The following is a 14,397-nucleotide window of genomic DNA, read 5'->3' as shown; positions in this document are numbered from 1 at the left end:
GTTTTACATTCACACCCATGCTGATAATGACATTTCATTCATATTCAAGCATAGTGAGTCTACTCTTAGTTATATACCACTATAACTGTACTTTTTTTTTTTAATGGAGTGTTTATTTAGAATTTTATATTAACAAAACAAATTTTAGGAGACAAACAAATATTTACACTAACAGTACAGTAAACATGAACTATTACAAAACCATGGCTGCTTACATTCACCCAGAAATTGTGTTGATTAAACCGCCATTTGCATCTTGATTGTGGGATATGGATCATAGTCACATATCTCAAAATCCTCTGCTGTAAATTCATCGATACGTTCCACATTGCGACGGATCTTCAGCTTAGGGAAAGGACGTGGCTCCCTCTCAAGCTATAAGGAGAGAAGAAAATGTGAACATAGACCTACATTTGTGCTGGTTATGTGCACACACTTTAATATAATATCCACCTCACCTGCACTTTTAGAGGCTCAATGTGGTTGAGGTAGATGTGAGCATCACCAAGAGTATGTACAAAATCACCAGGCTGAAGAGGATGGAAGACAAATTAAATGAATATGCGCAACAAATACACAACAAACACTACAAGAATAGAACCAATACACCGATCAGGTATAACATTATGACCACCTGCCTAATATTGTGTCGGTCCCCTTTTTGCTTCAAAAACAGCCCTGACCTGTTGACGCAACGACTCCACTAGATCCCTGAAGGTGTGCCGTGGTACCCGGCTTGTCTTCTTCCCATAGTGCATCCTGGTGCCACATGTTCCCCAGGTAACGACGCACACGCACCCGGCCAAATGTGATTCATCAGTCCAGGCCACCTTCTTCCATTGCTCCATGGTCCAGTTCTGATGCTCACGTGCCCATTGTTGGCACTGTCAGCAGTGCAACAGGGGTCAGAATGGGCACCCTGACTGGTCTGCGGCTATGCAGCCCCATACACAACAAACTGTGATGGACTGTATATACTGACACCTTTCTATCAGAACCAGCATTAACTTCTTCAGCAATTTGAGCAACAGTAGCTTGTCTGTTGGATCGGATCACACGGGCCAGCCTTCACTCCCCACGTGCATCAATGAGCCTTGGCCGTCCATGACCCTGTCTCTGGTTCACCACTGTTCCTTCCTTGGACCACTTTTGATAGATACTGACCATTGCAGACCGGGAACACCCCACAACAGCTGCAGTTTTGGAGATGCTCTGATCCAGTGGTCTAGCCATCACAATTTGGCCCTTTGTCAAAGTCACTCAAATCCTTACACTTGCCCATTTTTCCTGCTTCTAACGCATCAACTTTGAGACCAAAAATGTTCACTTGCTGCCTGATATACCTCACCCACTAACAGGTGTCTCTCAGTGCTCATAATGTTATGCCTGATCGGTGTATGAGTGCATCATTTAACCTTTCATGATGCACAAATAAGAAGACAAAAACTGTCCAGAAGGATTATATCTTTAAGTTAGAATTGTAATGCTGAAATATCTGAAAATATAAATTTAAATAAATTTTCTTCTCTAGTTTTTCATATGTTTCACTTTTTATATGGTTGGTTAAGCACAAATGATTCAGAATCTTACTTACTGCTAAATTAGTAGGAAGTATTATGGCTTTCTGAACGTTGACAGTAGTGTATTGTTATAGTTAAAGAAATCAATATTTATAAAAATCTTACATATGACAGAACTTATGAATGAAATGTGTGGATGACAGAAAAAATGCTATGTGCAAAAAAAAACTAGAATGTTAATCAAAGGACTTTAATGAAGTACACTGATGATTCAGAAAGTAATTTATTTATACTATGTTTACCTTGAGCCCTGTCATATGGGCGATCATGTATGTGAGTAGGGCATAGCTGGCAATGTTGAAGGGGACACCCAAGCCGATGTCTCCAGAGCGCTGGTATAACTGACATGACAGCTCACCTTCAGAGACGTAAAACTGGCACAAAGCGTGACAAGGAGGAAGAGCCATCAGGGGCAGATCTGAGATGAGGAAGAAAGATCACAAAAGTGAAATGACTTTATGACCTTCCAAATGAATCAATTTTCTGAATTTCTACTCACTGTCCACTATATTAGGAACACCTGCTCATTTATGCAGTTATCCAAATAAGCCAATCATGTAGCAGCTGCACAGTGTCAAGCAGATACAGGTTAAGAGCTTCAGTTAATCTTCACATCAAACATCAGAATGGGGAAAAAGTGTGATATCTGTGACTTTAACTGTGGCATGGATGCTGATTTGTGTATTTCAGAAACTGCTGGGATCTCCTGGGATTTTTCACATACAACAATCTAAAGATTTTACAAAAAATTGTGGGAAAAAAACATTGAGTGAGTGACAGTTCTATGGGTGGAAAACACCATGTTGATGACAGAACAGATGAAAATGACCAGAATGGTTTGATCTGCCAGGAAAAACATAATAAATAAATCACTTTTTTTAACTGAAACTCTTCACATGACCTGCATGATTTAATTTGCATTGTGCTGCTGCCACATGATTGGTTAAATGCGTAAATGCACCAGGTGTTCGTAATAGAGTGGATGGTGAATGTACATGGTCCTGTTGACTACCACAATCATGTCAGAGCAACTTTCCCTTTATGAAAACAACTCAAAAAGCACTTCATGTGCAGAGAAGTCACAAATTACTGTGATCATGATCATCTAGTTGTTATTATAAGAAATGCTGAGCATACTAACTAGAGAGAATCTCTTAAGAATCATCCCATTAACGGGATGTTAATAAGATCGATAAGTAAACCTCTGTATTATATTATCATCAGCCAGCAAGGTCATGAAGGAACCTAAAAAATGTTACCCAAGAGCAAGGGAAGCTGTTCAGTCCCCTGATCTCAGTCGATATGAAATGTTCATGAGAAAAGTTCCAGAAAACTTTCCAGAATTTTAAGTGTTTGTGGATCCTCTACTGAGTTCCAATTCTAACATCAAGTCGGTATTCCTTAGACATTAGCACTTTGAGATTCTTCTGCTCAATATACCACACTTTACATACTATGCATGGTCAAAATCTTTACCTTTAGGATTCCAGGCACACATGATGATCCTCCGGTCCTCGGGATTGGATTTGATGGTGTTAATAACCTTCTGCAACTGGTCAACACCTTGGCCAGTGTAATCTGATAGTAAGAGGCAGAACAGAATAGATTGCAATACATAAGCAAGTCACGTTGCATTTAATGAAACGCACAGCACTTCCTGTTTAACGTCGTGGTTATTCACTCTAGCAGTCCGTGATATGAATTTTATTAAAATCAGCAAATGGCATGCCACTGTTTTTAAACCATCTGGAAGCCATTGTAGAAAAGAAATGAAAGTTTTTTTAAATGAAAAGAAGATGAAGTTCCTGGTTTAAAGCCTGCAGACATGCAAAGAAATCAGCTCATCATCTTCAAAATGTTCAAATCAATTTAGTATTTCTTTATCTGCAACAGTAACTATACAACTGCACAGATAATTCAAGATTCAAGAAGCTTTATTGTCATTTCAACCACATATAGCTGACGCAGTACATAGAGAAATGAAATAACGTTTCTCCAGGACCTGGTGCTACATAAACATAAGTGTAGCTTTTTCTCAGCTAACCCATCTAATCAATGATCTAAATACGGCTTTGTTATCCTGTGTATTTCTCTCACTGTGTTGTACATCATGTCATCCTGCACACTGTGCCTTGCCCTGTCCTTGTTCAGAAAATAAATATGCACATTTTTTCCCAATTGTAAACCAAATCATTTTTCTGACTAGAAAACTTTTTGTATTTCAAATTGGCAAATATTTCATTTTTCTGCTGCAATAGTTTTTATAGGGTATAATACCCACCAGTATGCATGTCTTTGTACTCTGCTCCAAAGTGTCTCCACTGGAAGCCATACACAGGGCCCAGGTCACCTTCCTCACGCTCGGTGAAGCCGTTCTTATCGAGAAACTCCCGTGAGCCGTTGGCATCCCAAATCTTCACACCTTTCTCAGAAAGCTCTTTCGCATTTGTTGAACCCTACAAGAAAGATCTGTGTTAGATTGCTGCCCTCTATTGGCATCTCAGATTATGACATGGCCACCAGTTACGTTTCTGTAGATGTTAAGGTTCCGTGTAAACAAGTTTGACTAGGTCATGCTCAAAGAACCTTAAGCAAACTCAAACAATGACCACCAAAAAAATTTTTTTTAGGTTTAATTTCTCATTACAATTCTTAAACTAGGGTGTGCACAGTCACAACATCTTCCACAGTATAACAGACACTGATACCTGGTACATGGTGGCTTAAATTTGCTGTAGCCTTGATATTATTTTACTGTAAAAAGTCAGAAGTAGTCGTTTAATTCAAGAGCTGTACTGCACTGACTCTTAGGCAGCTTTCATTTTTCCAAGCCAAAATGTGTGTCCTAATGTTAGCTGTGTGTAAATACAACACAAAAACAAATGGATTAAGGTCTCTAGTTTTTTTTAAACCCCCATTTCCAGCCTTGTACACAAAGCTCCACCCCTGAAACTTACAGAGGCTCAGTGGTTAGCACACTAACTAGAGTAACAATGAACAAAGACTTTCATCAAGTCAAGTCGCTTTTATTGTCATTTCAACCATATATAGCTGACGCAGTACACAGTGAAATGAGACCAACCAGGATCCCAGTGCTACATAAAACATAGAGCTACAAAATAAAACACTAAGAATGGAAAGTAAGTTATTCTAGCTACACAAAGTGCACCGTGCACAACCTAGTGCAAACAGACAATACAAAACAAAACAGTACAGGACAGATACAGAATAGCACTGACCTGTATACATCCTGTATAATGTGTTATAGAATACAATGTGCAAAATAAAGAAAAGGGGTTCTTGTAAACATATACACTTCTGTATAGCAGCAGTTGGTGGGAGTTTGAAACTTGTGCAAAAACAGCAACAGCAGCAATCACGTAATTGAGCAATTCATATGATTGCTTTCAAGCATATTTGAGGTATTTGAAGGCCAAGTTTTAACTCTGTTAATATGCGAATTTGCCTCAAAATTATTTATAAGAAAGTGAAGAGGAGTTAGGGGCGTGTCTATAAAATGACTGACAAGAAGGTGGGTTTCCAAAGGTATATAATACACATGTTCTAAGACAATGGATTAAACTTTAATAATATTTTTTTTTAACTATTACAAAACTATTATAATAGTAATTTTATCCTTTCTGCATTATTTTCCACATTATTGGTGCAGTAAAACATGAAAACCACTGACTGTCACATGTTAATTGCTACAGGGCCTTCCATTGATTTAGATCTTTTCCTACACATACATCAGGTTTGCATAAAAAGCATTAATATAGACATGATTTATTATTTATATTTCATATAACTCAAAGGTTGAATTTATGCTTTAAGTAAACATCATTTACAATTCAAAATGGTAAAGGTGAGTGCTATATATATGTTATATGTTATGTTATATCTATATATAGATATAATTGTGGTCTGGGAAACAGAGCGGTGATCATGAAATCATCACTTACCTTGATGAACCACAGTAGCTCCTCCAAAATCCCCTTCCAGAAAACACGTTTGGTTGTTAGCAAAGGAAACTGATCTAACACAAACAAACAAAAACAAACAACTAATGGACATGTTATGGTTAAAAAGCTGGGGTTATATTTGACAGGAGCTCAAACACCATGCTACATAATCACCCATAACGCATCTGGATCAAGCCTTTTCTGCCTTTGTCTCAGACTGTCAAGACTATTGCTCCCTTTATGCGCTATCAAAATAATCCTATTTCCCATTTCTGAAGTTACAATCATGTCTTCTTCACTTTTTTTGTGGTCAGAAAGAACATGGACGACCCCAGTTTCATTCATACCCATTTCCCCCCCAAATTTGACTCTTATTTTGGAGTTTTGTTCAAATACCAGCAATGTTAAAGCTGTATAAAAACAATGAACAAAATTCAGAGCAGAAACTGTAATCTCCTCTAAGATGTTGAAAGTTTAGTCCTCCTCCCATCTCAGAGACTGTGGTAAACTGGAAAGAAGTAATAATAATAATAACACTAATAATAATAATAATAATAATAATAACCCACCTCGGAGGCTGTATCTGGCCTGTAAACCAAACACAGAGACGACTCCTGTTCCTGTGCGGTCGCCCTTTCTCACTCCATTCTGGAGAATATATTTGATCTGGTTCAGATATCCGCGTTCATCACAGAACAGAGAGAAAGGAGCCGCATCATCAGGGGTCTTCTTCTTTTCCTCTGCTGCAAACTCTCCGCCTGGGTGTATCTCACTTGTGGCTGGCATTGTGTCAGGGAAAATAGTACAAATGTTAGCGTTAAAATAGTGCAATGTCTAAGAAGCGCAAATAACAGACTGCTGAATGTCTCGGTGAATTAAATAGTCGCGGGTTTTTTCCTCTTTCGCGGTAAATAACGTCTTCCAATAAGATTGCAGCTTTGCATTGTACGCTCGCTCTTCGTCAGCAGACAGCGGGAAGCCTTCTGATTGGCCCGCTTCAGATCACGTGGTGGTTTGGCTGCGCTTATAATAATAAGCTACGTAGATTCGTTCCTAGTAATAATAATAATAATAATAATAATAATAATAGATATTGATTTTTAAAAACACCAACATATCATCTTTTTTATTAGACCCTGCACATTTATGCAGTTTTAATCCGGGAATTTACTTAAATAGTTCTTTGTTACTTTATTTTTTAACTCCTTTTGCCACTTATGTCTCTGCTCCTTCCTGTGTTTGATTTCCTTATTTACAATATATTTCTTTTGCATAACAACAACAACAACAACAACAATAATAATAATAATAATAATAATAATAATAATAATAGATACTGATTGTAGTCGGAAATCAATAAAAAAAATAAAAACACCAACATACCATCTTTTTTATTATGCCCTGCACATTTATGCAGTTTTAATCCTGGAATTTACTTAAATAGTTCTTTGTTACTTTATTTTTTAACTCCTTTTGTCACATATGTCTCTGCTCCTTCCTGTGTTTGATTTCCTTATTTACAATATTTTTTTTTGCACTTTATACTGCATTTGACTTTATAGACATAATACGAAATCCCCTTTATTTTGTTTTGTTTATTTTATATATTTTGCTTCTTTTGACTTTATATTGTATTATTCGTCATTTGTGTTATTATCCTCTTTGAGAGTTTGTATTTTCAAATGTAAAATAAATAAATAATAATAATAATTAAAAAACAAACAAAAAAAAAAACATTTATGCAGTTTTCCAATCAGCCAATCAAGTCAGCAGACAGCGGGAAGCCTTCTGATTGGCCCGCTTCAGATCACGTGGTGGTTTCCAAAGAATACAAATAATGAGCTTACAAATAATAATCTGCGTAGAGTCGTTCCTAATAATAATAATAATAATAATAATAATAATAATAATAATGATGATTGTGTCACCATCTACTTTATTAGGACCTGTACATTTATGCGGTTATCAGCAGGAAGCCTTCTGATTGGCCCGCTTCAAATCACGTGGTGGTTTGGGTACGCTTATAAATAATAATCAAATTCAAATTTTATTTGCCACATACATAAACATACACAGTACGACATGCAGTGAAATGTTTTTTCACGACTGTCCGGCATGTAAACATTTATAAAAAGTATTGAGAAAGAGATCCATAAAAAATAAAGATAAAAATAAAACTAGAGTATCTTAAAAGTATAAAAATAGAAAATAAAGTAAAATAAAATATAATATAGATAAATAAAAATAAAATAAAATATGAAAATATAGGTGTAAATAATAATATAATATAAATAAAAAATAAAATATGAAAATATAGGTGTAAGAATATGAAAATATAGGTGCAAGTAGATAAATTATATATATATATATATATATATATATATAATATATAATTGTGCGAGGTTGTGCAAAGTGATGAAAAGTGATGAAAAAAAGCAGAGAGAGTCTCCGAGTCCGTATCAGGTTCTAGGTGTTTCCTGGTTCAGACTCCGAATGGCCTGCGGGACGAAGCTCCTCCTCATTCTTTCTGTGTTTGCCTTCATGGAGCGGAAGTGCTTCTCTGAACGCAACACAGAAAAGAGTCCATTGTTGGGATGGCTGAGGTCCTTCACAATCTTCCTGGCCCTGATCCGGCACCGCTTGCTGTAGATGTCCTGCAGGTCAGGGAGCTCGGTGTGGAAGGTACGTTCAGCTGAAAGCACCACTCTCTGGAGGACTCGTCTGTCCTGCATGGTGCTGTTCCCAAACCAGGAAGTGATGCTACCCGTCAGGACACTCTCAGTGGTGCAGGTGTAAAAAGTCTTTAGCACCTGAGAGGGAAGTTTAAAGTCCTTAAAGCGTCTCAGGTGGTATAGACGCTGCCCGGGCCTTCTTCACCAGGGTGTTGGTATGACAGGACCAAGTCAAGTCCTGCGTGATGTGAACACCTAGGTACCGGAGGTGTTCACATCATGCAGGACTTGACTTGGTCCTGTCATACCAACAAATAAGCTGCGTAGACTCGTTCCTAATAATAATAATAATAATAATAATAATAATAATAATAGACATTGTAGTCAGAAATCAATTAAAAATGTTTTTTTCTTTATTACGACCCGCACATTTATGCAGTTATCCAGTCATCAAAATAGAGAGAAAAAAATCTCTGTGCCTTTGATCATGGCATGGAAGATGGTGCCAGATAGGCTGAAACTGATTTCAGAAACTGATGATCTGGAATTTTTACCCACACACAGTCTCTAGAGTTTACACAGAATAGTGTAAACATCCAGCAATCAGAAAGTGGCACATTTTCTGGTGTTGTAGCCCATCCACCTCATGGTCTATGTTTTGTGCATGTTGAGATGATTTTCTGCTCACTGAAGTTGTCAAGAATAATTATTTCAGGTACTAGATCCTTCCAGGCAGCTCAAATCTGACCATTTTCCACTGACCTTTCTAATCAACAAGGATATCAGAACTGTTACTCACCCAATGTTTTTTGTTTATTTGCACAAATTCAGTTCAGCAATTTCTCAAATATTCTAAACCAACCCTTCTGGTACCAAAAACCATTCCACAGTTAAAGTCAGAGTTTTCACACTTTTGACCCATTTTGATGTTTGCTGTGAACATTAGCTGCAGCTCTTGACCAGTTTCTGCATATTTTGTTGGCATTGCACTGCTGCCATGTGATTAGCTGATTAAATAACTACATAAGTATGGTGTACAGGTGTTCATATAAAAGTGACCAGTCAGTATATGTATGTTGTATTCCCCTTAAATGGCATTTACTACAAATTTACTACCCAAATCACAAATCTCAGTGTACTATATCAGATATTAGATAGTGGCTACATTAAATTGTCTGTCAATGGTGCTGGACAAGCATTATCATGCAAGAAAAGTGACTTAGCTTATGATACAGACCTCTGATTTTCAGCACATCACATAAACACACTCACTCACCACAGAATCTGGTGGAAAATGCAGTTTAATGAAATGGAAGGTGGCTAGGTCTAAGACTAAGTACCAGAAGATGACATAGACATTGTATTGGTTCAGGATGACCTTGCTCAGGAGGAGTAGAAATTCCAGTGCCATACAATATATAAAGCGTAGAAATTATTAGTTAAATGTTCTAGTACATGTAATCACAATACTAGCACACATACAAGATATATGCATTAAAATTACAAGCACAAACACACCCACAACCAGCCACACAACATGCAGACACACACAGCTATGTAGAACTTATAAAAATATATACAAATATATCAGAAGAATTCGTAAACTCTGTAAATATGACGAATATAGAAGAAAAAGCAATATTAACACATGATGAAATTATCCAAAATGATAGTATAGCTTAGGGAAGAGCCTTTCAGCACAGTGTCTGAGGTGAGAATGCAAGTCCCTGAGAGGGTTTTTTTTTTTCTCAGCAAAAAGGGCGGGAAAATTTTTCTTAACGAAAATATTGGGAAATCAAGAGGCCTAAAACTGAATCTAATGAGAATCTAAAATCGAGGAAACCAATGGGAAATAAAAAAGCGAAAACCTGAATAAAATGGGAACAATTTTCAGGAAGGAATATAGAAAAATATGGGAGGAGCACCATGAAATAGTATATATTGAGGGGATTTTTTAAAAATAATTTAGATCATTCTGGGATGTCTTGATGAATTGATTTCAGGTTGATTGCTGACTTTTTGCAATAAACTCTATTTTTGCTTTTCTTATCCACGGCTTCTGTGAGTATTATTCTTACTAAATTTTTGATGAGTTGGATAGTTTGAAAGAAGTGACCTTACAACCAGTGTTGCAGAAAAAAACACAACAGACTCTCCTATGTATCGCATTATGGGGATATATATATATTTATATATATATATATATATATATATATATATATATACACTATATTGCCAAAAGTATTCGCTCACCCATCCAAATAATCAGAATCAGGTGTTCCAATCACTTCCATGGCCACAGGTGTATAAAATCAAGCACCTAGGCATGCAGACTGTTTTTACAAACATTTGTGAAAGAATGGGTCGCTCTCAGGAGCTCAGTGAATTCCAGCGTGGAACTGTGATAGGATGCCACCTGTGCAACAAATCCAGTCGTGAAATTTCCTCGCTCCTAAATATTCCACAGTCAACTGTCAGCTGTATTATAAGAACGTGGAAGTGTTTGGGAACGACAGCAACTCAGCCACGAAGTGGTAGGCCACGTAAACTGACGGAGCGGGGTCAGCGGATGCTGAGGCGCATAGTGCGAAGAGGTCGCCAACTTTCTGCAGAGTCAATCGCTACAGACCTCCAAACTTCATGTGGCCTTCAGATTAGCTCAAGAACAGTGCGCAGAGAGCTTCATGGAATGGGTTTCCATGGCCGAGCAGCTGCATCCAAGCCATACATCACCAAGTGCAATGCAACGCGTCGGATGCAGTGGTGTAAAGCACGCCGCCACTGGACTCTAGAGCAGTGGAGACGCGTTCTCTGGAGTGACGAATCGCACTTCTCCATCTGGCAATCTGATGGACGAGTCTGGGTTTGGCGGTTGCCAGGAGAACAGTACTTGTCTGTACACTCCTAAACCTTGTGGACAGCCTTCCCAGAAGAGTTGAAGCTGTTATAGCTGCAAAGGGTGGACCGACGTCATATTGAACCCTATGGATTAGGAATGGGATGTCACTTAAGTTCATATGCGAGTCAAGGCAGGTGAGCGAATACTTTTGGCAATATAGTGTATGTATATGTATATATACACTAACTTGCCAAAAGTTTTGAGACACTTCAACCTGACAGAACACCTTTTGGATGTATCAGTGCCTGATCTCACAAATGCAATTTTAGAGGACTGATCAAAAATAACCATAAACACACTCCTAAACCTTGTGGAAAGCCTTCCCAGAAGAGTTGAAGCTGTTATAGCTGCAAAGGGTGGACCAACTCCATATTACATTCATGTAAAGGCAAACGTCTCCAGTTTGTGTCCACTGATAGATTATTCCCCTTTTCTGATGTAACCCTCAATCTTTTGGGAAGATTAAGATTCCACATTTTATGCTGTGGCTTTGGGGATTTGCTCATGCAGCCACATGAGCAATAGTGAGGTCAGGTAATCGGATGAAGAGGCCTGGCAGACAACATGCATGCTTTCCAAATCATCCCAAAAGGTTCAGTGGGGTTGAGGTCAGTGATCTCTCCAGGACACTCAACTTCTTCCACATCGAAACTGTTAATCCAGGTCTTAATGGACTTTGACATTTTCTGTAGGGACACTGTCATGTGGGAAGAGGTTTGGGCCTCTTACTTGCAATGAAGGGAAACTGTAACCCTACAGCATACAGCTTTTGGTTAGCTGTGTAATTATGGTAGCAGATTGAGGAAGATACCTTTGGTGAATAAAACACCTTTATATAAGAAACCACTGCTTTTCAGTTCTTCTATTTTGCACATTTTCCGGCACTGTGTCCTGTATCTTCTGGTTGTTGTTTTTTTTTTTGTATTTTCTGTTTCTGCATTGTCTTTTGTCTTTCACTGTTTGCACCTAGTGGCACACATTGCACTTTATGTAGCTAGGACAACTACTTTCTATCCTTAGCTCTGTGTTGCTGTTTTTTTTTATGTAGCACCAGGATCCTGGAGAAACGTTATCTCATTTCACTATTTACTGCGTCAGCCCTATGTGGCTGAAATGACAATAAGTGCTTCTTGACTTGACTCTTTCAATGCCCAGGGTAAGATGCTAAAAGATATTTAAAGAAAATGTGCACATCCAAAATATGTAGAAAAGAAAAGAAAAGAAAAGAAAAGAAAAAATAACCATAGTGCGTGAATACTTGACATTCTGCAGAACTTACTCAGACTAACAGAGCTGGGTGTGTTTGCATGTGAGCTGAGTCAAATGTGGCCTGCTGACATTTGTTGACTTTGAAAACCAAGACCAATCCATGTGGTGCACTACAGCCAGTAAAAGGGGTGAAAGCCCTTTTATCAGGACAAGCAAGGAGCTGGGAAAAGACACCAGGATTTCATCAAGGCGGTGAATCAGTGCCACAAAACCATCAACAAAGACTCTGACTTCAATTAATATCAACTATAAAACAGCCAGCCAGCTATGCACAATCACTCCACACACACCCCCCTGAATGCAGATGAAAAGATGTGTGTCTGTGTATCAAGAGATCAGGAAATCAGGAAACACACTTCTAACCTCATGCACATGCACGGTTACTTGAATTTCCACACTTTAAAATGCGCATTTCCTATTTCTTTCGGGATGTTTTGGCCTCTGTTCCAGCGAGCTAACCGAAAGCTTTGAAAAGTTTCTTAATGATTTGCAGATGTTTGACCCGTAGCTGAGCGCTCCATTGGGGTTTGGTAATGTAATCCCGAGCCGCGCCGCGCCAAATAACTATCTCCCCAAATCCCTTCAACCTTCGCGCACTTGGCAGCTTCAGGAGTCATGTGGTCTTTCCAGTATGGCGTAGGTGCAGTGCCGAGAAATTGTGTTGCCAGATGCACGATTTGTACGTCAGAACTTTTACATGTGATCTGCTACCTCAGGATTTAAAAAAAAAAAATGTTTACTGTACTATATATACTCTTCAATGAAAAAGTTAAATATGAGAAATAAATTAAATCTGTATTTCTGGACTTTTTCAAGGGTAATGGGCCTGTAACAGTGCTTTATTATAGGCGAGTTCAGACTGTCAAGACTGTAACGCCGTATTTCTTTTACAAGTATATACTATATGGTCAATAGTTTGTGCACAATTGACCATCACACCCATTCGTTAAACTGTTGTTACAATGTTAAAAGCACACGATTGTCTAGAATGTATCTTAATGATTTTCCTTTATTGTAACTAACAGGCCCAAACCTGTTCCAGCATGACACTGTGCACAAAGTGAGCTCCTTAAAGACATTGCCAAAGTTGGTGTGGAAGACCTCAAGTGGCCTGCACAGAGCCCTGAACTCAACCCCACTGAAAATCTTTAGGATGAATTTGAAACATGGCTGCAAACCAGGCCTTCTCTCCCAACATTAATGCCCAACCTCTTGCATTCCTGTAGCTGAATAGGGACAAAGCCTCTCAAGCATATTATATTGTGTGCTACAAGTGATCTAGATAGGCCTTTTTCAGTTTTCAGATTTACAGCAGTCACTTGAATTGTGGGACTTGTGTGGGCTATATAATCCAAAAGCTATAATCTGTTATCTAATATTAATTAATAAACCTTATGACCAATCAGATTCAAGAATCGACTGCAAAAGTGGTTAATCAACCATTTCAAACCATTTCAAACATCAACGACAGTTCAGTAACACTTTGCTTAATGAAGATGATACACTTCTCCTGATCTCATTCTTACTATTAACAATGTACTACTCTTTTTCAAAGCAAGACATCACACCATGTGTGATAATCATACAATGAACAACATGTTCTTAGTTTCCTAGCATCTTTTTTTGTACTTTGAATATATAGAGTATATTATATATAGAGAGAGTATTTCATTTATATCTTATTTATATTTTTGAATACATTTTGTATTTTAAATACATTTGTATATATATGTATATATAGATTATTTCATTTATTTTTCATATTTTTCATTTACATTTATTTTTCTTGTAATCTGAAGCAGCAAAGTAGTCTCTATCATGTCATATACATACAGTATATATATATATATATATATATATATATATATATATATATATATATATTCGTCACCACTTAAAGCTATTACGGATTAATGGGTGGTTTTACTATACAATACTGCCCGTTTTTGGTTTAATGACCATTGAGCCGTTTGTAGAATTGTTTGTCGTTCATCTTGTTATTTTCACAGATCTGG

The 14,397-nt window shown here is 37.6% G+C and overlaps 1 protein-coding gene across 1 annotated transcript; it reads right to left on the bottom strand.

The window, feature by feature from the left end:
- Positions 1-99: 99 nt before the first annotated feature.
- Positions 100-6,460, bottom strand: tyms (thymidylate synthetase). Its single transcript, XM_058395535.1, has 7 exons — positions 6,112-6,460; positions 5,543-5,616; positions 3,862-4,036; positions 3,057-3,158; positions 1,823-1,998; positions 459-530; positions 100-375 (listed from the first exon to the last, which is right to left on the bottom strand). The coding sequence occupies exons 1-7, from the start codon at positions 6,326-6,328 to the stop codon at positions 238-240; spliced, it is 954 nt and encodes a 317-aa protein (XP_058251518.1). The 5' UTR covers positions 6,329-6,460; the 3' UTR covers positions 100-237.
- Between the last annotated feature and the right edge of the window lie 7,937 nt (positions 6,461-14,397).

This window comes from Hemibagrus wyckioides, linkage group LG07 (assembly GCF_019097595.1).
Source record: "Hemibagrus wyckioides isolate EC202008001 linkage group LG07, SWU_Hwy_1.0, whole genome shotgun sequence".
Classification (NCBI taxonomy): Eukaryota; Metazoa; Chordata; class Actinopteri; order Siluriformes; family Bagridae; genus Hemibagrus; species Hemibagrus wyckioides.
This window is presented reverse-complemented; position numbering and strand designations above follow the sequence as displayed.